At 40.4% G+C, this 21,654-nt stretch overlaps 1 protein-coding gene across 5 annotated transcripts in view; it reads left to right on the top strand.

Moving 5' to 3' along the window:
- The window catches only part of CTTNBP2 (cortactin binding protein 2), a 161,569-nt gene that overhangs the window by 102,546 nt on the left and 37,369 nt on the right, over positions 1-21,654 (top strand). For all 5 annotated transcript variants that reach the window (XM_036905678.2, XM_036905680.2, XM_036905681.2 and 2 more), the window contains 2 exons: positions 8,842-9,096; positions 18,451-18,568. In XM_036905678.2, coding sequence (XP_036761573.2) covers positions 8,842-9,096; positions 18,451-18,568 — 373 coding nt within the window. The remainder of the gene's footprint in view (positions 1-8,841; positions 9,097-18,450; positions 18,569-21,654) is intronic.

Here is a 21,654-nt window from a genome sequence, read left to right as displayed (position 1 = left end):
TCTAGATTTGCCTCAAAACTTGAAGCACTGTATGTGGAAATCCACGATGGAGCCAAACATGCTATTCAAGTGCTGACTCCATCACATGCAATTCTGGTTATCTCCTGTATGAGGCACACAGGGGAAGTCAAAGATTTAGAAACTGAGGACATTTAGAGTCTCATGCACAGAAGAGTCCTTGGATAATACTTCTGGCTCGGCTGCACAGAAATACATTTGAAAGGAAACTTCTCATTTAACCCTCCCAAATTTATCTTCATCAACCTGCCATGATACAGATAAATCAACCTGGCCCCCACTGAGTGCATTTCTCTGCCTGGGGCCCATGTAAGGGCTGGAGGAGTGAAGGACTTGAGCCATGGTCCACCATGTCACTGGGCTCAGAAATTCTATTCTTTTAGTTTTTGCAGCTTCCCAAAATGTTGAAGGTATAATAATCAACCCCCTCCAGCATATTCCTGATGAAAGAGAAGTACACACATTTTAATTTCCTTACACCTCTCCTGTTAAGAGAGGAGCGACTTTACTGTGCATCCATTTCACAAGAAACATCCTTAAAATTTCATGGGATGGAAAAGTGCATTACCTATTTTACAGGTCATTCTTGGGTGTTGGTTATTCTTAAGGAAAAGAAAACCAGCAGTTAATGGTGCAACCATAGATATAATATAAGCCAGCTATGGACATTTTCCATTGAGTCTTATTGCTACAGCTTTTTAAAAATCTCATTTCTATTTATTTTTTGACAATCTGAGAAAATACCCACTCCAGTGTTATATTTATTCATGTCACTTAATGTATTATATCAAAGAACATGTTACACATCTTCATTATAAGACTATTTCACATATTAAAAATGGATTTTACATCACCAACTTGAATGAAAAATAAGTGGTGCAATATGAAAATATTAAGTCACAAACTTACAAGTTAGAGAACAAAAATCCATGGTCTCAGGCTAATTATTGATGAGCCAAATGAAATCACTGGATGTACTGAGGCTCTAAAGTACGGAGATGATGGAGGATCTTAAAGGAATAATTAAGTATTTCCTGTGACTTGTGGTAGGAAATCAAAGGAGAATGGAAGATTAAAAGTTGTCCAGGACCTGCTGCAGGCCTTTGTAATATAAATTAGGGAGGGCCAAGAGCGCGTACACGCTGGTGCCCAATTAAGGCTGATACTGAAGTATGGTGTCCACAGCCCAAGAAAGAATAGGCACGAGATGATTTACCGGCTGGAGTACGGCCGAGGACTGCACCAAACTCCCTCCCCTTACTGCCGGCCATGGTCTTGTGATGTCAGGTCAACTTGATTGGTAGGAGGTGCAGAACCAGAGAAGAATCCACATCACCAGGGAACGTTTTAGCAAATGATCAGGTGACTCCATCTAAGTATAGGTGATTACCACCCTTTGTTGTCTGTTTTTCTCACTGTCTTCTACCCCATTATCATTTTTTAAATTTTTTAATAACGTATTATTGATATACACTCTTATGAAGGTTTCGCATGGAAAACAATGTGGTTACTACATTTACCCATATTATCAAGTCCCCACCCTTACCCCATTGCAGTCGCTGTCCATCAGTGTAGTAAGATGCCACAGATTCACTGTTGGCCTTCTCTGTGCTACACTGTTTTCTCCATGACCCCTCACACCATGTGTGCCAATCATAATACTCCTTAGTCCCCATCTCCTTCCCTCCCGACCTGCCCTCCCACACCCTTCTCCTTTGGTAACCACTAGTCCATTCTTAGAGTCTGTGAGTCTGCTGCTGTTTTGTTTCTTCAGTTTTGCTTCATTGTTATATACCACAAATGAGGGAAATCATTTGGCACATGTCTTTCTCTACCTGGCTTATTTCACTGAACATAATATCCTCCAACTCCATCCATGTTGTTGCAAGTGGTATGATTTGTTTCTTTCTAATGGCTGAGTAGTTTTCCATTGTATATATGTACCACATCTTCTTTATCCATTCATCTACTGATGGACACTAAGGTTGTCTCCATATTTGTGCTATTGTAAATAGTGCTACGATAAACATAGGGGTGCATATGTCTTTTTGGATCTGAGAACTTGTATTCTTTGGGTAAATTCCAAGAGTGGGAATGCCAGGTTAAATGGTTAGTTTTTGTGGAACCTCAATATTGCTTTCCACAATGGTTGAACTAGCTTACATTCCCACCAGCAGTATGGGAGGGTTCCCCTTTCTCCTCATCCTCAACAGCATTTGTTGTTCTTAGTCTTTTCGATGCTAGTCGTCTTACTGGTGTGAGGTGATATCTCATTGTGGTTTTAATTTGCATTTCCCCAATGATTAGCAATGTGGAGCATCTTTTCATCTGTCTGTTGGCCATCTGAATTTCTTCTTTGGAGAACTGTCTCTTCATATCCTCTGCCCATTTGTTAATTGAGTTATTTGTTTTTTGGGTGTTGAGGCATGTAAGTTCTTTATATATTTTGTATGTTAACCCCTTGTCAGATATATTCTCCCATACTGTAGGATGCCGTTTTGTTCTGTTGATGGTGTCCTTTGCCATAAAGAAACCTTTTAGTTTGATGAAGTCCCATGAGTTCATTTTTGCTTTTGTTTCCCTTTTTCGAGGAGATGTGTTCAGGAAGAAGTTGCTCATGCTTATAATCAGGAGATGTTTGCCTCTGTTGTCTTCTAAGAGTTTTATGGTTTCATGACTTACATTCAGGTCTTTGATCCATTTTGAGTTTACCTTTGTGTATGGGGTTAAACAATAATCCAGTTTCATTCTCTTGTATGTAGCTGTCCAGTTTTGCCAACACCAGCTGTTGAAGACGCTGTCATTTCCCCATTGTACATCCATGCCTCCTTTATTGTATATTAATTGACCATATATGCTTGGGTTTATATCAGGGCTCTCTATTCTGTTCCATTGGTCTATGGGTCTGTTCTTGTGCCAGTACCAAATTGTTTTGATTACTGTGGCTTTGTAGTAGAGCTTGAAGTTGGGGAGCGTAATGCCCCCAGCTTTATTCTTCCTTCTCAGAATTGCTTTGGCTATTTGAGGTCTTTTGTTGTTCCATATGAATTTTAGAACGATTTTCTCTAGTTCTTGAAGAATGCTGTTGGTATTTTGATAGGAATTGCATTGAATTTATAGATTGCTTTAGGGAGGATGGCAATTTTGACAATATTAATTCTTTCTGTCCATGAGCATGGGATGAGTTTCCATTTATTTGTATCTTCTTTAATTTCTCTTAAGAGTGTCTTGTAGTTTTCAAGGTATATGTCTTTTATTTCCTTGGTTAGGTTTATTCCTAGGTATTTTATTCTTTTTGATGCAACTGTGAATGGAATTATTTTCCTGATTTCTCTCTCTGCTTGTCCATTGTTAGTGTATAGGTATGCCACAGATTTCTGTGTATTAATTTTGTATCCTGCAACTTTGCTGAATTCAGATATTAGTTCTAGCAGTTTTGGAGTGGATTCTTTAGGGTTTGTTATGTACAATATCATGTCATCTGAAAACAGTGACAGTTTGACTTCTTCCTTACTGAACTGGATGCCTTTTATTCCTTTGTGTTGTCTAATTGCCATGGCTAGGACCTCCAGGACTATGTTGAATAGAAGTGGGATGAGTGGTTATCCCTGTCTTCTTCCCGATCTTAAGGGAAAAGCTTTCAGCTTCTCGCTGTTAAGTATGATGTTGGCTGTGGGTTTGTCATATATGGCCTTTATTATGTTGAGGTACTTGTCCTCTATATCCATTTTGTTGAGAATTTTTACCATGAATGGATGTTGAATTTTGTCAAATGCTTTTTCAGCATCTATGGAGATGATTATGTGGTTTTTGTCCTTTTTGTTGATGTTGTGGATTATGTTGATGGATTTTCAAATGTTGTACCATCCTTGCATCCCTGGGATGAATCCATGAATCCCACTTGATCATGATGGATGATCTTTTTGATGTATTTCTTAATTCTATTTGCTAATATTTTGTTGAGTATGTTTGCCTGTCTGTTCATCAGGGATACTGGTCTGTAATTTTCTTTTCTTATGGTATCTTTGCCTGGTTTTGGTATTAGAGTGATGCTGGCCTCATAGAATGAGTTTGAAATTATTTCCTGTTCTTCTACTCTTTGGGAAACTTTAAGGAGGATGGGTATTAGGTCTTCACTAAATGTTTGATAAAATTCAGCGGTGAAGCCATCTGGTCCAGGTGTTTTGTTCTTAGATGGGTTTTTGATTACCAGTTCAATTTCGTTGCTGGTAATTGGTCTGTTCAGATTTTCTGTTTCTTCCTTGGTCCACCTTGGAAGGTTGCATTTTTCTAGAAAGTTGTCCATTTCTTCTAGGTTACCCAGTTTGTTAGCATATAATTTTTCATAGTATTCTCTAATAATTCTTTGTATTTCTGTGGTGTCTGTAGTGATTTTTCCTTTCTCATTTCTGATTCTGTTTATGTTTGTAGACTCTTTTTTTTCTTAATAAGTCTGGCTAGGGGTTTATCTATTTTGTTTATTTTTCTTGACAAACCAGCTCTTGCTTTCATTGATTCTTTCTATTGTTTTATTCTTCTCGATTTTATTTATTTATGCTCTAATCTTTATTATGTCCCTCCTTGTACTGACTTTGGGCCTCATTTGTTGTTCTTTTTCTAGTTTCATTAATTGTGAGTTTAGACTGCTTATATGGGATTGTTCTTTTCTGAGGTAGACCTGTATTGCAATATACTTTCATCTTAGCATGGCCTTGACTGTGTCCCACAGATTTTGTGCTCTTGAATTATTGTTGTCATTTGTCTCCATATATTGCTTGATCTCTGTTTTTATTTGGTCATTGATCCATTGGTTATTTAGGAGCATGTTGTGAAGCCTCCATGTGTTTGTGGGATTTTTCATTTTCTTTGCATAATTTATTTCTAGTTTCATACCTTTGTGGTCTGAAAAACTGGTTGGTACAATTTCAATCTTGCTTAATTTACCGAGCTCTTTTTGTGGCCTAGTATATGATCTGTTCTTGAAAATGTTCCATGTGCACTTGAGAAGAATGTGTATTCTGCTGCTTTTGGGTATAGAGTTCTGTAGATGGCTGTTAGGTCCATGTGTTCTAAATGTGTTGTTCAGTGCCTCTGTGTCCTTACTTATTTTCTGTCTGGTTGATCTGTCCTTCAGAGTGAGTGGAGTGTTGAAGTCTCCTAGAATGAATGTCTTGCATTCTGTTTCCCCTTTTAATTCTGTTGGTATTTGTTTCACATATGTAGGTGCTCCTTTGTTGGGAGCATAGATATTTATGATGTTTACACCTGCTTGTTGGATTGACCACTTTATCATTATGTAATGTCCTTTTTTGTCTCTTGTGACTTTCTTTGTTTTGAAGTCTATTTTGTCTGATACAAGTACTGCAACTCCTGCTTTTTTCTCCCTATTACTTGCATGAAATATCTTTTTCGATTCCTTCACTTTTAGTCTGTGTGTATCTTTGGGTTTAAAGTGAGTCTCTTGTAGGCAGCATATAGAGGGTCTTTTTTTATCCATTCAGTGACTCTATGTCTTTTGATTGGTGCATTCAGACCATTTACATTTAAAGTGATTATCGATAGGTGTATACTTATTGCCATTGCAGGCTTTAGATTCGTGGTTACCAAAAGTTCAAGGTTAACTTCCTTACTACCTAAGAGTGTAACTTAACTCGCTTAGTATGCTATTACAAACACAATCTAAAGATTCTTTTTTTCTCCTCCTTTTTCTTCCTCCTACATTCTTTATATATTAGGTATCATATTCTGTACTCTTTGTCTATCTCTTGATTGACTTTGGGGACAGTCTATTTAATTTTGCATTTGCTTAGTAATTAACTGTTCTATTTTCTTTACTGTGGTTTTGTTACCTCTGGTAACAGCTATTAGACCTTAGGAACACTTCCATCTATAGCAGTGCCTCCAGAATACACTGTAGAGATGGTTTGTGGGAGGCAAATTCTCTCAGCCTTTGCTTATCTGGAAATTGTTTAATCCCTCCTTCAAATTTAAATGATAATCTTGCCAGATAAAGTAATCTTGTTTCCAGGCCCTTCTTCTTCATGGCATTAAATACATCATGCCACTCCCTTCTGGACTGTAAGGTTTCTGCTGAGAAGTCTGATGATAACCTGATGGGGTTTCCTTTGTATGTGATCTTATTTCTCTCTCTGATTGCTTTTAATAGTCTGTCCTTATCCTTGATCTTTCCCATTTTAATTACTATGTGTCTTTGTGTTGTCTTCCTTGGGTCCCTTGTGTTGGGAGATCTGTGAACCTCCATGGCCTGAGAAACTATCCCCTCCCCCAAATTGGCGAAGTTTTCAGCAACTACCTCCTCAAAGACACTTTCTATCCTTTTTTCTCTGTCTTCTTCTTCTGGTACCCCTATAATGTGAATATTGTTCCATTTGGATTGGTCACACTGTTCTCTCAATATTCTTTCATTCTTAGAGATCCCTTTTTCTCTCTGTGCCTCAGCTTCTTTGTATTTCTCTTCTCTAATTTCTATTTCATTTATCGTCTCCTCCACAGTATCTAATCTGCTTTTAAAACCTTCCATTGTATGTTTCATTTCTGATACTGTGTTCCATAATGATTGGATCTCCCACTGGAATTCATTCCTGAGTTCTTGAATATTTTTCTGTACCTCCATGAGCATGTTAATGGTTTTTTGGGTTTGTTTTGAAATCTCTTTAAGGAAGATTCTTGAGGTCATTTTCAGTTAAATCTTTCTTTGGTGTTGTATTCATAATTTTGCTTTGAACCAGGTTCCTTTGATGTTTCATATTTGTATGTGGCACCCTCTAGTGTCCAGAAGCTGTACTCTCTGGAGCTGCTCAGCCCCTGGATCAATGTCAGGGGTCGCAGGGGAGCAGTATTGGTGCCTGGGTGGAGGAAAGAGCTGTTTTCTGCTTCCTGGCTGCTATGCCTGTCTCCACTGCCAGAACCAGTGGGCCAAGCACACAGGTATAAGCCTCTATGGTTTGTGTTTGTAGCTGCCATAGACAGGGCTTTCCTCTGGGTGGCCTAACACCAGGATAGGGTTTGCCGGTTTGCGAGCCAGTTGGGGCTGGCCAGGGGAAAGGCGCAGTAGACTGTGTATCACAGATGGAGGCCTTGGAGCTGTGTAGTCAGCCAGGGAGCTGGAGCACCTGAAGATCGTGAAAGTTCCCAACCTGCTGGGCAGAGTGCACCCAGACAATTTTGTCTACCTGTCCTTCCTCCTGAGCAGTAAAATCCTTGCCCCTTTAGCAGCCCTCTTGCTGTTAGGAAGTCTCTCAGATTACCTTCCTTTTTTCCCAGAGCAGCCAGGTATGAATCCCAGCTTTTCCCAAGTGGCTGAAATCTCAGTCTCTCCAGGTATTCTACCTGTCTTAGCTTTCCAACCTCCTAATCATGAGAGTACCATGTAAGCACCATGAAATGTATGTTTGTGCTCCCAGAGCAGATCTCCAGGACTAGGTGTTCAGCAGTCCCAGGCCTCCACCCCTCCCTGTTCTGTTTCTCTTCCTCCTGTGGGTGAGCTGAGGTGGGGGAAGGGCTTGGGTCCCACCAGGCCACAGCCTTGGTAAGTTACCCTGTTCTGTGAGGTTTGTTCTTTTCTCCAGGTATATGCTGTCTGGAGCAGCCCTCTTTCCTGTTGCTCTTTCAGGATTAGTTGTATTATATTTTCATATTATATGTGGTTTTAGGAGGAAGCCTCTCTCTCACCTCTCATGCCACCACATTTACTCCCGGGGATCACTACTGGCCTACCCCATTATTTTTTAAAAGTGTGCTGTAAACCTCACTGAAATATATTTAATATAGCAATATGAAATACTGCATGAAGAAAAATACACCCAAGGGAAATAAAGTCAAAATACAAATCACCAAAGTAATTCTGAATTCTCTTGTGAGATTCTTAAAAATCTAATGAGGCTGGATCCCTGAGTGGGAGGCAGAGATAGCTCTGTACAACAATGAGAGACTGTAGAGGGGGAACCAAGATTTTCCCTAGAGGAGTGATGGTCAAACTTTACTGCATCAGAATCCACCCAGAGGGCCTGTTAAAACAGCTTGTTGGGTCATAGCCCCAGAGTTTCTTACTCTCTGACTGGGATGGGGCTCACAATTTGCATTTCCAACAAGTTCCCAGACAGTGTGGCTGGTGCTAGTCTGGTGACAACACCTGAGTACTACTGCCCTAGAAAAGAGTTCTATGGTATTGCGAGCTATAGTGCATAGTGGAGGCTTCAGGGTGATATATTCTAGATAATGGGCCCAATAAATTTAGTTGGAACATTTTGTAAACTTTCATTCATCAGTAGCTGATGACAATCAGAGAACACTCGGTAGTAGCCCAAAGACATCCATGAAGTCCTTTGGCTTTGTTTTTCCTGTATGTCTGCTTTTTCCTATTTTTCTAGACTTTCCTTCTGGAATCATTGGCATAATATTTTAAGATTGCTATGATTAGGACTCTTCCTTGTAAGTAAAACTGGCTTATAAGAGCATTCCTTTGACACAGTACTAATAATATTATAGTTTGATATACATTTTAAACATTCTCTTTTATAGCATTAAATTGATGTTTTGTTTTCTCATTCATAATGCCTGGTCAGCTGTTAAGTGGAAAGTCTTATAAAATGGCAAGCATGAGTCATAGCTATGGGAAATACAGTAATTGACAGAGAGGTAAAAAAATTTGACTCAGCTCATCAGTGATATTCAGGATTAGAATGCCTGTTTTCCTTTGCTCAGTGGTCCCTGCCCAAGAACATTTAGAGGTGAACTTTAAATAACACAGTTGTCAACATTAACACTCTAATTAACCCTTTCCCCTGGTCATTTCATTTTCAGGATGGCTGGACACCAGTTCATGCAGCTGTGGACGCTGGTAATGTGGACAGCCTCAGGCTTCTTATGTACCATGGAGCACCAGCTGGTGGGAACTCTCCGCTTGAGAAGGAACCCACGTTGGGCATCTCTGACTTGGATCGAGGAAAAGAGAGGCCTGAAGACACATCCAAGCCTGTGGTTTCTGCAGACCTCATTAACCATGCCGACAAGGAAGGCTGGACTGCTGCCCATATTGCTGCTTCAAAGGGTTTTAAGGTGCGTCTGGCAGCAGCTGGCCTCATTACACTGGTGTAATTTGATGCATGGCAAAGTTATCTGCTGTTGACTGAGTGTATGTCAGGTGAATAATCGGACACTGAGGGATACCTTTATAGGATATGATCAACTACCAATATGAGCTGATTTTTTTCTGTTCTAGCAGATATTTATGGTGAAGTGTATATGAGACATCTCATAAAAATCATATTTGGAGTTTGTTAACAAAAGTGAAAGTAACCTCAGGCATTTTACCTCATGTAAAATTGGAAGAAAGAGTTTTGGCACTGATTTAGTCCACCAGATTTTCAAATTCAGTATCAAGGCCATGCTATGAGTTAGGGGAGGGTCAGGATTCAATGCATGCCCACTGCTCAGACCCACCTAACTTAGGCCCGACCTGTGCTGACTTACTGATGTATGTGCAGGAGGTCTAGAGCTCACTCATCACTTAGAGAAGAAAAATATGCTGGTTATTAAGGAAATAATATTGTAGGCCACTTACTAATGCTTCTCTTTGTATTTAAATCACTTTAGCAATAATATGCTTAAGCAATAAAAAAGCTTATTAGGAAGCTTGTGAGTTCAAGGCACTGTGTAAGCTAACAATTTCAGGGATCATTTATGCCATTAGATAAGTCCTAGTTCATTGCCAAGGGTTCAGGAGACAAATGTTGAATAAGAGAAGCACAAATATTAAAACAAGGGTAAAGACAGTTGGAACAGTAAAAATACAAAATTTTATTCTTTTGAAAGAGAATGTACATATTTCAGAGAGCAAATTTGCTGAGATATTAGGTTCCGAAATGGCTCCTCCTGCAGGAGATGGAAATGATTTGGGTCTTGCAGAGTAGGTTAAGTTTGCCATTCATTCCCGGGAAAGAAGAGCCGCTCAGGGGGAGGGAGAGCAGGAACACAGACTGGAGGTAGCAGTGGGTAACCGCTCCAGGTGAGCTGATGAACAGTAGTGAGAAACGAGGGGCCCTGGTCTCGGTGGATCTTCAGTGACAAGCCACTGGGAGATTTTGCACAAAAGAGCAAAATAATCAGTTCCATGTCTTAAACCAATTAACTGAGCGATAACATTTAGAAGATGGGTGATTATGAAATAATGGGTGGCAGGGAGAGAGACTAGGTAAAGCATGACGGGAGTGGTAGAAATAATAAGAGAAATCACAGACTAGAAACATCCAAAGATTGAAGAGACAGATTCAAGGATTGAATAGTGACATTCCCAGAAAGAGGAAAGAAGAGGCGTCATTGTGAGAAGAAAATAGAATGTGGGGTTAGACATGCTGAATTTAAGTGCTGCGATATGTTCATCCATATGGAGATATCAGGGAATAGCTAGAAATGTGCATTTGGAGCTCCTGGTTGGTAACTTCCTGTTATTATTATCTAGAGCAGAAGCAGAAGCTGTTCATTTTAGACTTTTTTTTTTAAGTGTGAAAAAGGCATGATTCAGTTCATTGTGGAGGTGTTGCTTGTGAGCAGTTTTCTCTCATTTTGCCTTTAACAACAACCAAAAAACCTGCAAAAGTTCAGTGGCCTTGATATATGTGTATTGGTTTGAATGGAATGCAATAGGAATGGAACTCCATAAAAGTTTTTAGGAGACAAAGATGGGAAATGTGAAAAATTTAAATTTGATAGTGTACAGTTAATCTCATTTGACAGTGGAAAGGTGCGGTTCCTTTTTTGAACCATTTTGAAGCTATTTCCACTCCCTTGAGAAAATCTGTAAGTATGCAAGATGTTACTGACAGGAGTAGGTTGTACATGCATGCACTCAACCTGAGGCAAAACAAAAACAAAACTGAAGCATCACTGATCTAGAATGTTTGGCTGTTGACTCTCTCGCGCTGGCTGGGCAGAGGGAGGAGCCACTGCGCTGGGTGAGTACTCCTTCCTGCAGCGCAGGGCCGTGGTGTGGCCACTCAGCTCCTTAACTGTGAACTCCTTACTCGTCCTGGTGCTTTTTATAATCAAGGATGGTGTCTGCGTGGTTATCCAGGCCCCTGGCAAACATGGATGCTTTGTCATTGTTGAGTAAAGGGAAATACAACCTCTTTCTCTCACAGCATTTAACTCTCCCTGCATGCTCTTACTTTAAGAAGTGTAAGATAAATTTTGAACGAGAGACATTTTAAAAAGTGAGCATGATTGACAGCATCCACATACTGCCAAGTAAAATAATGGATTAAAATAATAGATTTTTTTTTTTAGCCCTGGAGTGGATACTTAATCTTCCAGTCTAACCTCTTCATTTTATGATTAGGATGTTTAAACCCTGGAGGGAGTAATAGATAGAAGTTGGGAATGAAGCCCAGATTGCCTGATTTCATTATCTTCACACTGTACCGGGCTGCCTCCCTTCTTTCCTAGTCAGAGGTATTGGAAAATCTTTCTGCATCATTTGCCTAATGCAGTGTTTCTGTCCTGGCTGAGGTCATTCTCCAGGGAGGTAATCCATTTATCACTAAGTTGCTAAGACCGATTTTCTGAAAATATTAATTACAATTCTGAGTTAATCATTGTATGGATAAAAAGATTCTACCCTGACCATAAATAGAACTTTAAGAACAGGTGTGTTTTCTCTCTACCATTGCATATATGTGTCCAATCTCCCAAAGGTAGTAGTACCATCATTATTCAAGAAGACAACTTCTGCTTCCATGTGTTTTTCAATAAAGAACTATGGAATTTCAGAGCTCGAAGGAACATAGCTCATCCAGTCTAATCCCTTGTCTTGCAGATGAAAAATTAAATCTTGGGAAATACTGTAACTAATTCCCTAAGGTCAACTCCTAGAAGATTAGATTCTCAAGTCAGTGCATTTTTCCATGTTAGTCCATTTTGGTCTTTTTTCCCAATGGTTAAGCAACTTATGCAAATCACCATCTAATGTTTGATAATAAGAGTGCCTCTCTCTAAAGCTGGCCTGTGATTAATCATTCAGGATAATCCTTTGTTTTCCTTGCTTAGTGTGAATAGAAAGAAGAGTTTCTTAGTGAAACAGTACTGTCAGGAGATCTTCAGCATGTCAAGTTCCTGCAGCAGAAACATAAGGGAGATTACCTAAATTTGAGCATCTCTGTTGTTGAAGCGTTGCCTCCAAGAGTAAACTATAATTCTAGCTTATATATTGACAAAGCCAGTGACTTCCTACCACTCATGCTCTTACTCAGTCTTTCTGGGTGTGTGACGTGTTGAATATTTAATGCAAACTCTGTCCTTGGCTTCCAGAACACTGGCCCTTCCTCTCCTCCCCTCCAACTTTGATGACCAAGTTTTCTTTTTGTTTTCCTGGGTTTTCTATTTAGTATAACTGGAAGCAGTTCCAAAGCTCCATTTGCAGCTGGCTAGACCTATTCTTTAAGAGCTTATCCAGTCTTTCAGCTTTAAATGGGGCCTTTGCATTAACTAGTCCCAAACCCTAATCTCCACAGCTGGCATTTTACCTTTCTTCCAGATATTTATTTCCAGGATTCTGGAAGGTCACCTTTGGGCAGGCCTACTGTTCTCTGGGCAGGCAGGGTCCTCTTGTCACCATCTTAAGGCCCTTCTTGCCTAGGACTTTGGTCGGCCTGATGCACTGTTAGCTTTTTGCCAGGGAATGTCAGGTATTTACTCTTATGCTGTAGCATCAACCTCGACGGGGTGGTCGGATGAGGTGTGTGTGTCTCAAGTGCAGAGGCCCACGTGGATCACCAGGATTTAGATTCCCTCTTCCTGGGTCATGGCTGTCAAAGAAGAAGATGGTAGGAGTCACTAAATTCCTTCCTTGTGTCACAGATTTGTAACTGGCTAGGAGAGGAGAAAGATAATACCTGTGAAATTGGACAGAATCCTTGGGAGTAAGTGTTCATCATGATAAATAGAAATCTGTTCTTTGGAATCTGTTTTTATGCTTTTAATTCTCCATGATTTTCATAAAATTATTTTTGAAAATTATTTCCTTTTTTCCCCATGATTTTCATAAAATTATTTTTGAAAAGGCCAGACTGACTTCAGCTGTGTACAAGCAAAGGGAAGGCTTTTTCCCCAGAATGTTCAATGCAGAGTATTGATTGCATCCTTGTTTAATCTGAGCAGCACTGATTAACTGACAGAATCCTGAAGGATTCTAGTGTAAACTTAGCCAACTAGAGTTATGATCCACCTCTCACCCAAGACCTGGACTTCCCAGTGTATTCCGCTCACACCTATCATGGATCTGGTTTTGGACCCGCCTCCTCTCACTCTGTGCTTTCTCCCTTGAATGACCTCATTGATCCCCAGAATATAATCTGTAAGGGACTCTAAAATCTTACCTCTAGCCCTGCCTAACCAATCTCTGAATCCATCTAGGAAGGTCCTATCCAGGAGAGAGCCACGGTTTGCAGTGCACGTCCTTGATAACTAGAGGAGCAGACTTCCCCATTGGCCAGTGCAGTCCTTGCTATGCCTATCACCCCGGGGTAGTTATTACCCCTTTTTACTCTTACAAGTGCACCAGTTTAGACAGTGTCGTGGTAGCCCTACTGATGACCATGTTCATTGCACTTCCATAAGATGCAGGTCCACCTGGATGATGCCCCTGAGCCAGCTGCTGCCTCTTCTGTTCTCCTCTCCTAACCCAGTAACATATCCTGGCATTTGTCTTTGCTTTCCCCATCTTACTAACTCAGTGAATTCGAGTGAGTAATACCACTCTAGATTTTATGCCTTTATACATGAATTTTGAATACATTGCTTTCTTTGTATCTCATGGGCACTGCCCTTGGGGAGTCCTCCTCACCTGCTGTCTGTGCACGAGAGGGGACTTTCTAACAGGGAAATTTGGTCATAATAATTTACCTGCTTAACATCTTTCTGAGGCTCTACCACTTCCAGGGTAAGTGTCAGATGTTTATCATGACAGATGAGTCCCTTTGTCATCTGGACTCAGTTTCCCTCCACAGGCATACCTCCTGTCTCCTTCCCTAAAGCAGTCTGTGCCCTGACCATGCTCAGCTGCCTGCTGGGCAGAGATCCTGTGCTCTCTTCTCTCCCTGTCTTTGTATGTGCTATTCCCATTACCTCAAATGGCCTCTCTGTCCTGACTCTTCCCTGCCTGGAAAACATCTCAGCGTTGTGTTGGCTTCCACGTGTTAGGTGTCCTGAAGGTACCTCTCCACACTTGATTGAGAGCATGTTCTTTACTGTACTGGTTTGCATGCTTCCTTCCCTTTCCATCTCCTCAAAAAAATGCTTTTTTATCTTTTTATAAACTGTGCCCAGCAGTCTCTGGCCCACAAGTACTGAGTATTTGATGAATAGATGAGCGAGTGAACCATTATTACAGTTTGTTCTTAGCTGGTCTCCTTCCCGTAACCTGCCTCTTTTCTGATATCTATCTTCCAAATGCTCCGATTGGTTTTCAGACCCGAGCTGGTCATGGCACTTTCCTGAGAATATCCTTATGATTGCTGAAAAGAACCCAAACCCCTTAGCACCCAGCCCTTCACCGCTGACTCCAGCCGCCTTCATCCTTGGCCACTCACTCCTAATTCTGCCTTCTTGCATATGCCATTGTTTCCCATTTTTACAGCTGCCATCTCCCCACCCTGCAGCGCAGTGGGCACACCCACACCCCCAGGTTGCTCCTGGCACCTGCGCTGGACCTTACGCCTGCTTTTGTGAACTGCCTTTGCTCTCACTCCCTCTCTCCAGTGTTGAACTCTCAGCCACCTGTCCTGGCTTTGACCCTATCCCAAGCTCTTTGGACTTAGTCTCCATGACACTGGCACCTTCTCAGCTCTCCTTAAAGGAGCATGCAGAGGTGGTTCACTATCTCTTAGTATCTCTTTTACTTTCCTCTAGACTAATGTGTCCCCCAGAGTTCAGCTGGCTGATGACTATGCAAAATAAAGACTACGTTCTCCAGCTTCCATTGCAGAACTTCCTACCTAAGTTCTGGCCAATGGGATGTGAGTAGATGTGAAAGCTTAAGCCTAAGCCACTGCTTTTTAAAGTCTCTATGTAACAGATACATGTGTATCATAATCAATGGGACTTTGGCTTAAGGTCATTCATCTAGATCTCTCGGTCTACGTCACTCGGGTAGGACAGCCTGGGGACCCAGTCCCAGAAGCAGGGACTGGCGTCACAGCATTTATCCTCTTCATACAGTCCCCCCCATCAGGGAAAGAGTTCATGTTCTTTTCTCCATCTTTCCCCCTCCTCCTCCAATAGGAAAACTTGAGACATCACTTCAACAAACTCCTGTGTGCTTCTCCCCAGGTCTCCTCACTACACTTGTATTCCTCCCTGAGAAAAAGAATGGTCACCTTACCATCACAACCCTCAACTCTAATGTAACACATGGCACAGAGGCGCTCAGTGGCTCTTTCATAAAGTAGTACGGATTGATGAGCACCAAATACTTGAGAAGAGTTGGAAATATATGCACTTAGTACGCACTCAAATAGTTGTCATAGCCGCTGTTGCTAGTGTCAGTTGGACCAAAGTTTTCACCTTCTTTGTGTTTCGCATGGAGCCTGGTGCACACTTGTGGCAGTGTTTGGATATGTGTCATCCAGCTGTCTTCCCAGGGACCAGCATTTCCTGCATCCTTATAGAGAAAGTGGCTGCCTATATCGTTGCCCACTAACCTAGCTGGGTCAGGGGGAAAAGAAATTACATACAACCCACTGTGAAGGTCAGACATGAAAGAATCTTGCACATTTTGATTGTGTATTTTATCATTGCTCCTTGTAATTTGAAGTAGCGTCACCTAGAGTTATACTGAGATCAGTGACATTTGTTGATGTGTTCTAATTACTCATCATTTAACAGAGTATTTGGGTTGTTTTCTAAGTGGTGATGATTATGTTGATTATAGTCATAACAGCAGCTAATAAATATTGAGAGGTTAGTATGTGCCAAGAGTATAAGAGATTTTTGTACAAGCTTTGGGACTTCCATTTAAATCACATAACAGCCCTATGAAATACAGATATTTAGTACACAGATAAGGAAACTGAAGCAGAAAAATGTTAAATGATGTATCAAAAGTCATAGATAAAATCTTTTATATTGGCAGATTAGAATTCAGGTGTGTTTTAGCTCTTACATGCTTTTACTACAAGTACTAACGTGTAATAAATGTGTTGTTTTTATCTCTTGTCATCTGGGAATTCACAAAGTTCAGCGCTCAGATTGTGTTCTACTTAATTCTCTCATTAATTTCTAAATCAACATTTAGGATTTCTCATTAGCTCTTACTCATTTACTGGTTTTGTACAAATTAGTAATAACAGTTTGATAAGAATTGTTATATATATATTTGACTTTGTTTTCAATTCCTTTCTTAGCTGTGACTTCTTAATTCCAAACCAGGGACCCATGAAAGACAGACTTCGATTGCAATTATTAGGGGAGGTCCCTCAACCTGAGCAGCGGCCAGAGAAACCGAGGTCCTTGTCAGTTCCCTTTGTCCCAGACAGATTTTCTTCAGTCAGGGGTTCCCTGATTCAACTATACAAGGCCTAGTCTCCCATCTCCTTAGCATCCAAAAAGATAGCCTATTTCAACTTTGTCCTCAAAGGAGCACTGGCTTCCTATTTAAATTTCACTTAATTAGTGGTTCCAGTTGACTCTCTGCTTTTCTTTCGAACCTGTAGGGATTTCCTGTATTTCCTTGTAAACCCATGATTGCATTTAAAGTACGTTTTGGGGGCAATGTGAAGCAGCTGGGACTCAGACCCACTCCTGGTGGGGGGCAGAAACTGGCATAGCCTCTTTGAGAGCTCTTTGCAGTGCATACTGACATAGGACATATGTACACTCTGTGACCGAGCAGCCCAGCTCTACGCACACCCAACAGAAATGCGTATACATGTCCAGCAAAGCACATGTACTGGAGTGTTCATAGTAGAAGTCAAATGACTAACAAAAGAATAGATAGTTGTGGCGTATTCATAAAATGAAATGATGCACAATAATTTTTTTTAAAAAAAGGTGAACTATGACTATTTCCAACACATGGATTAATTTTAGAGACATTATATTGGATGAAAAAAAGCCAAATATTAAAGTGTACCTGCACTATGATTCCATTTATATAGTCCATAAACAGGTTAAACCAATCTGTGATACTAAAAATCATAATCAGAGTTACCTGTGGGGGAAGAAGAGAGGAGCTAGTGATTGAGAGGGAATGCAAAGGAGGCTCCCAGAGTGTTCCTTACACAAGTATGTTCACTTTGTGATAATTCTGTAAGATGCACACTCACTTTTACCCTTTTCTATACGGATGTTATACATCAGTAAAAATATTTATGTAAAAGAAGGAAAAAGATGTGTTTACAAAACAGAAAATGGGTGTTTTACAGCAAGATTAGAGAAAGCTTTTCAGAGTACCTGGTTTGCTATGTTGTCAGAAGTGGAAGTCAGCCCAAAGCCTGTGTGTGTGTGTGTGTGTATGACTGTAGGAGAGCAATAAGAAGGATGTTTCTTGTTTCAATTGTTACTTCCTTTTCAAGGTTTCTTGTCTATTCAACTTGGTGCTTTTTCTGGTGGGAAATCAGTAAATAAATTATGCAGTAGTAAAAGTTGATATAGCAGAGTTCCTTGATAAATACTGTGATGTAATATCTTGCTGTGCAATTATTTATTTGAAAATGTTTGCATATATACTGTCTGTCTTCAACTTTGATTTGAAAAATCTTGGAGAAGTAAACTTTTCAGTTTATAGATTACTGATATTTTTTTAATGGCAACTCCCTGAAGCAACACAGAATAAAGAAAAGCTAAAAAAGAGGGGGCACATAGCTTCAATATCTGTTGGGAACGTTTTTCTAAAAAATCACCCTGGTGTTCATACTTTCCAAATAAAATAGGACTATGTAAAATCTCAAATATAAACGTGCTCACGAGGATTCTGGGACAGGATCCTTACAACCGGAGCTCCACAGTTCCGTGACCGGCAAAGCAGTCCACAGCCTAGGAGACAGCAAGGAGCATCCACTAGTGAGCCTTCTGCTTTACGTTGCCGAATTACCATGAAAAGACAGTTGGGTGAACTCAATTTCTTAATTTCGCTCTGCAAACTGTGATTAGCAAGCTTTTTTTTTTTCCCCTTGAAATCTAGTAGGCTGTTGTGTGGAGCAGTGTTTTGATCCTGTGATTCACATTTAAATGAAGCACTCTTTGCTTTTCGTTTTGAAACAGTTGCTTAGATTCATCTGTATGTTTGGGTTGCTGGAATTGCCCTAAGATTTCTAGTGAGAATTCTGGATTTGCTTGCTACAGGCAAACGACTTTCCCTTGGATTTTTTTGCTTGACTTTACTCATTTGGATATGAGGTAATAGAGCTTTTGTCTTTACAGAACTGCCTAGAAATCTTGTGTAGGCACGGGGGGCTCGAGCCGGAAAGGAGAGATAAGTGCAGCCGGACTGCGCACGATGTTGCCACCGATGACTGCAAACACCTGCTGGAGAACCTGAGTGAGTCCTGGGCAAAGCGTCCACCCTGCTGGGGCCCCTGGACGATGGGGAAACTAATCATGCAACTACAGTTCCCTCATTCTCATCTTTGTGTTCTTTGAACCCTCGCTGCTATAAAAATTTTTATTGATTATAAACGTGGTTCTTATTTTTTTCCATGTAGAATGACTTTTTACAGAATTCATTATTATTCAGATAATGCTACATCTTCCTTGTATTTCACTGACCTTGGACAGTGTTTAAATAATTACTGCTCTTTTCTTCTGACTTAGATTGTCTTCCTAGACATAAGACTAGCAGGTATGAGAAATCATGGCTGGGTACTTTGCCTGTAGCTGACAATATCAACATAGACAAATTGATTATCTCTGAACATCTGGTTACCTACCTGTCAAATAGATAACTGATGATCTTTTGGGTCCCTTCCAGATCTAAGTGCACATGGTTGACAGCACATTTTATGAAAGGTTGACTTGTGGGTTTATGACTATGGAGTGCTAGATTGTACAAAATATTATGATCTCATATCACAGTTATCACTAAATCTATCCAGACAGCCAGATGTAGCAGTAATTTGACTTTTGCTCATATTCCAATGTTAAGAGACAGAAAATGAACAGTAAACATAAGAAATAACTCATTTACAGGATGTGAGATGGTAATAGTGCTATGGAAAATATGAGTGGGAGGGTGGAGTTAACTTTTTTAAATGATGGTCAGGGTAACCCCCATGGTGAGACATTTAAGTAAACACTGGAGGAGGTGAGCAGGGCTGTTCTGAGGATATCTCAGCTCAGAGCATTCCAGGTGGAGCATCCAGTGAACAGAGGCCCAAATACAAGAGCGGAACTGTTGTGACTGAGGAATTATAAGGAGGGTATAGTGGCTGGGTTAGGATGAGTAAGGGGAGAGAAGTAGGAAAACAAGTCAGAGAAGGTACAGGTGGTGTGGGGGCCAAGGCCTCATCTGGTTGGAATTTGTGGGCCATCAGAGGGACCTAAGGTAGCCATTTCCATGTTTGAGCCTAGGAGTGACAGGATCTGATGTACATTCTGACGGATGGTGGAGTCTGGCTGCTTTGCTGAAAGTAGACTGTAGGAAGTGACAGGTAGAGTCAGGAAGACTTGGCAGGCCATCACTGTGGCAGTCCGGGGGAGAGGCGATAATGACAGCTCAGTCTGGGATTGTAGCGGAGGACGCAATGAGAGGTGGTAGGGCTCCGGTTATGGACGAAGGTAGAGCCAACAGCCTCCTCGTGGACTGCATGTTACATGTGAAACTCTCTATGAGTTACATATATAAACTTTACCAAATAAAGGTTTAGCTTCCCTACAAGTTTTTTTTATCATGTTCCGAATATGTTGATAAAATAAGCTGAATTAGAAGCCAGTGTATTCCAGCTATGACAAATAAAAATATTTTTCTTCGTTGTTTTCATTACTAAAGCTAAGCATGAATAGTTTATTATGAATAGTTAATTTACCAATAGAGAGAGGGTGGATCCGTGGACAACGCCATACTGTTCAGTCTGAACGATTGGTACAATGGAAGTGCCATCACCTGTTAAAGAGGAGGCCAGTGAGAGAAGTAGATTTTGCTAATGAAGGTCAGGAGTTCAGTTTTGGATGTATGAATTGAGATGTCTATTAGGAGATCGATGTGTAGGTGTCAAGCCAGGAGAAATACCGGAGAGGGGTGTGAGCTGGATATATAAATCCTAGAGTCAGCAGTCTATAGATGATATTTAAAGTCATGGAACTGGATGATCACTGAGGAAGTGAACACAGAAACAAATAAAATAAATGAACCTTGCAACACTCTCATAAAGAATTCTGGAAAAAGGGGAGGGACCAGCAAAGGAACAGCATTAAAGGGTGACCAATGAAATGTGAGGAAATCCAGTAGGAGTGTATCAGAGAGCAGAGTGAGATCAGAGGGATCAGGTGATGTCGATAAGTAAAATGAGGATTGACAGTCGGAAACCAAAATAATCCAATAGCTGTTCAGTGAATGGAAAAATTGAGTTTAAGAACAAGGTCATAAAAGTACATGTCTTTGAACATTTTGCTTTAATCTAAAACACACAAAGGAATTCTTTCAACTTTTAGATTAAAGTCTTTAGTATGATCGAACTTCCACCTATTCTTCTCTGAACAAACCACACCTTTAATGCTTTACCTGTGATTTCTAGTGATTGAGGACTTAAATATGATTATATATGTAATAATTACCACTAAAGGCAGCATCTGTCTGGAGATAATTTTTTTCCTGTTGTGTGTAGTTATCTCATCTGTACCTCATTAGATGGCTTTAGTGACTCCATTGTTTAGTGTCTCTAAAGTGTTCAACTTCATTTTCATAGGAATAGTAACTCATTTCATCCATATGTGGAATATTTAACTTACTGATTATAGTAATGAATTCAACAGACATAGAAGATTTGGGAATAAACACAACTGACTGTTGGTAAGCATATAATTCAGTTCATGAGAACAGAGCGCATGGGGTGCTGCCCACCTCTGCGGGGCTTCAGTCCGTTCATCTCATAGCTTAGGAAGATCATTTAAAAAAGCTTTTACTGCATTGTTTTCCATTTATCAAATATGATTACTTAATATGTAACAGTGTGTTAAATCCATCCCAAACATGAGTTCATTTACTCTTCATAATAACTCAGTAGTACCAACATTTTATAGAAGAAATTGGGGTATGAAGAGATCGAGGCAATTTACCAAGTGCACGCAGCTAGGAGAAGGCTGACTCTGAGGCTCAGGCTCAGACCTAAGTCTGTCTGAGTCCAAAGGCACTATCCCAAGCACACGGACCTATACAACTAAAACCTGCCTTATTCTTGATGTTATCAGTGCAGGTGAGGAGAAGGGCAATATAGAGAATTCAGAGTCAAGAGCGGGTTCTAGTTTTCTCAGATTTTTTTTTTTTAAGAACTTGAGAATCTTGCTGAAGGGAAAGAGTCAATGAAGTAGAAAGGACCAAAGATACAAGGAAGGACACATAGTTCAGGCAGCATGATTCCAAAGAAATGGTGAAGAGACTGGGAGACCAGTTTTCTTCAGTAGCAGAACATT

Source organism: Manis pentadactyla, chromosome 7 (genome assembly GCF_030020395.1).
Source record: "Manis pentadactyla isolate mManPen7 chromosome 7, mManPen7.hap1, whole genome shotgun sequence".
NCBI classification, from domain to species: Eukaryota; Metazoa; Chordata; class Mammalia; order Pholidota; family Manidae; genus Manis; species Manis pentadactyla.
Note: the sequence above shows the minus strand (reverse complement) of the source record. Positions and strands in the feature narration are given on the sequence as shown.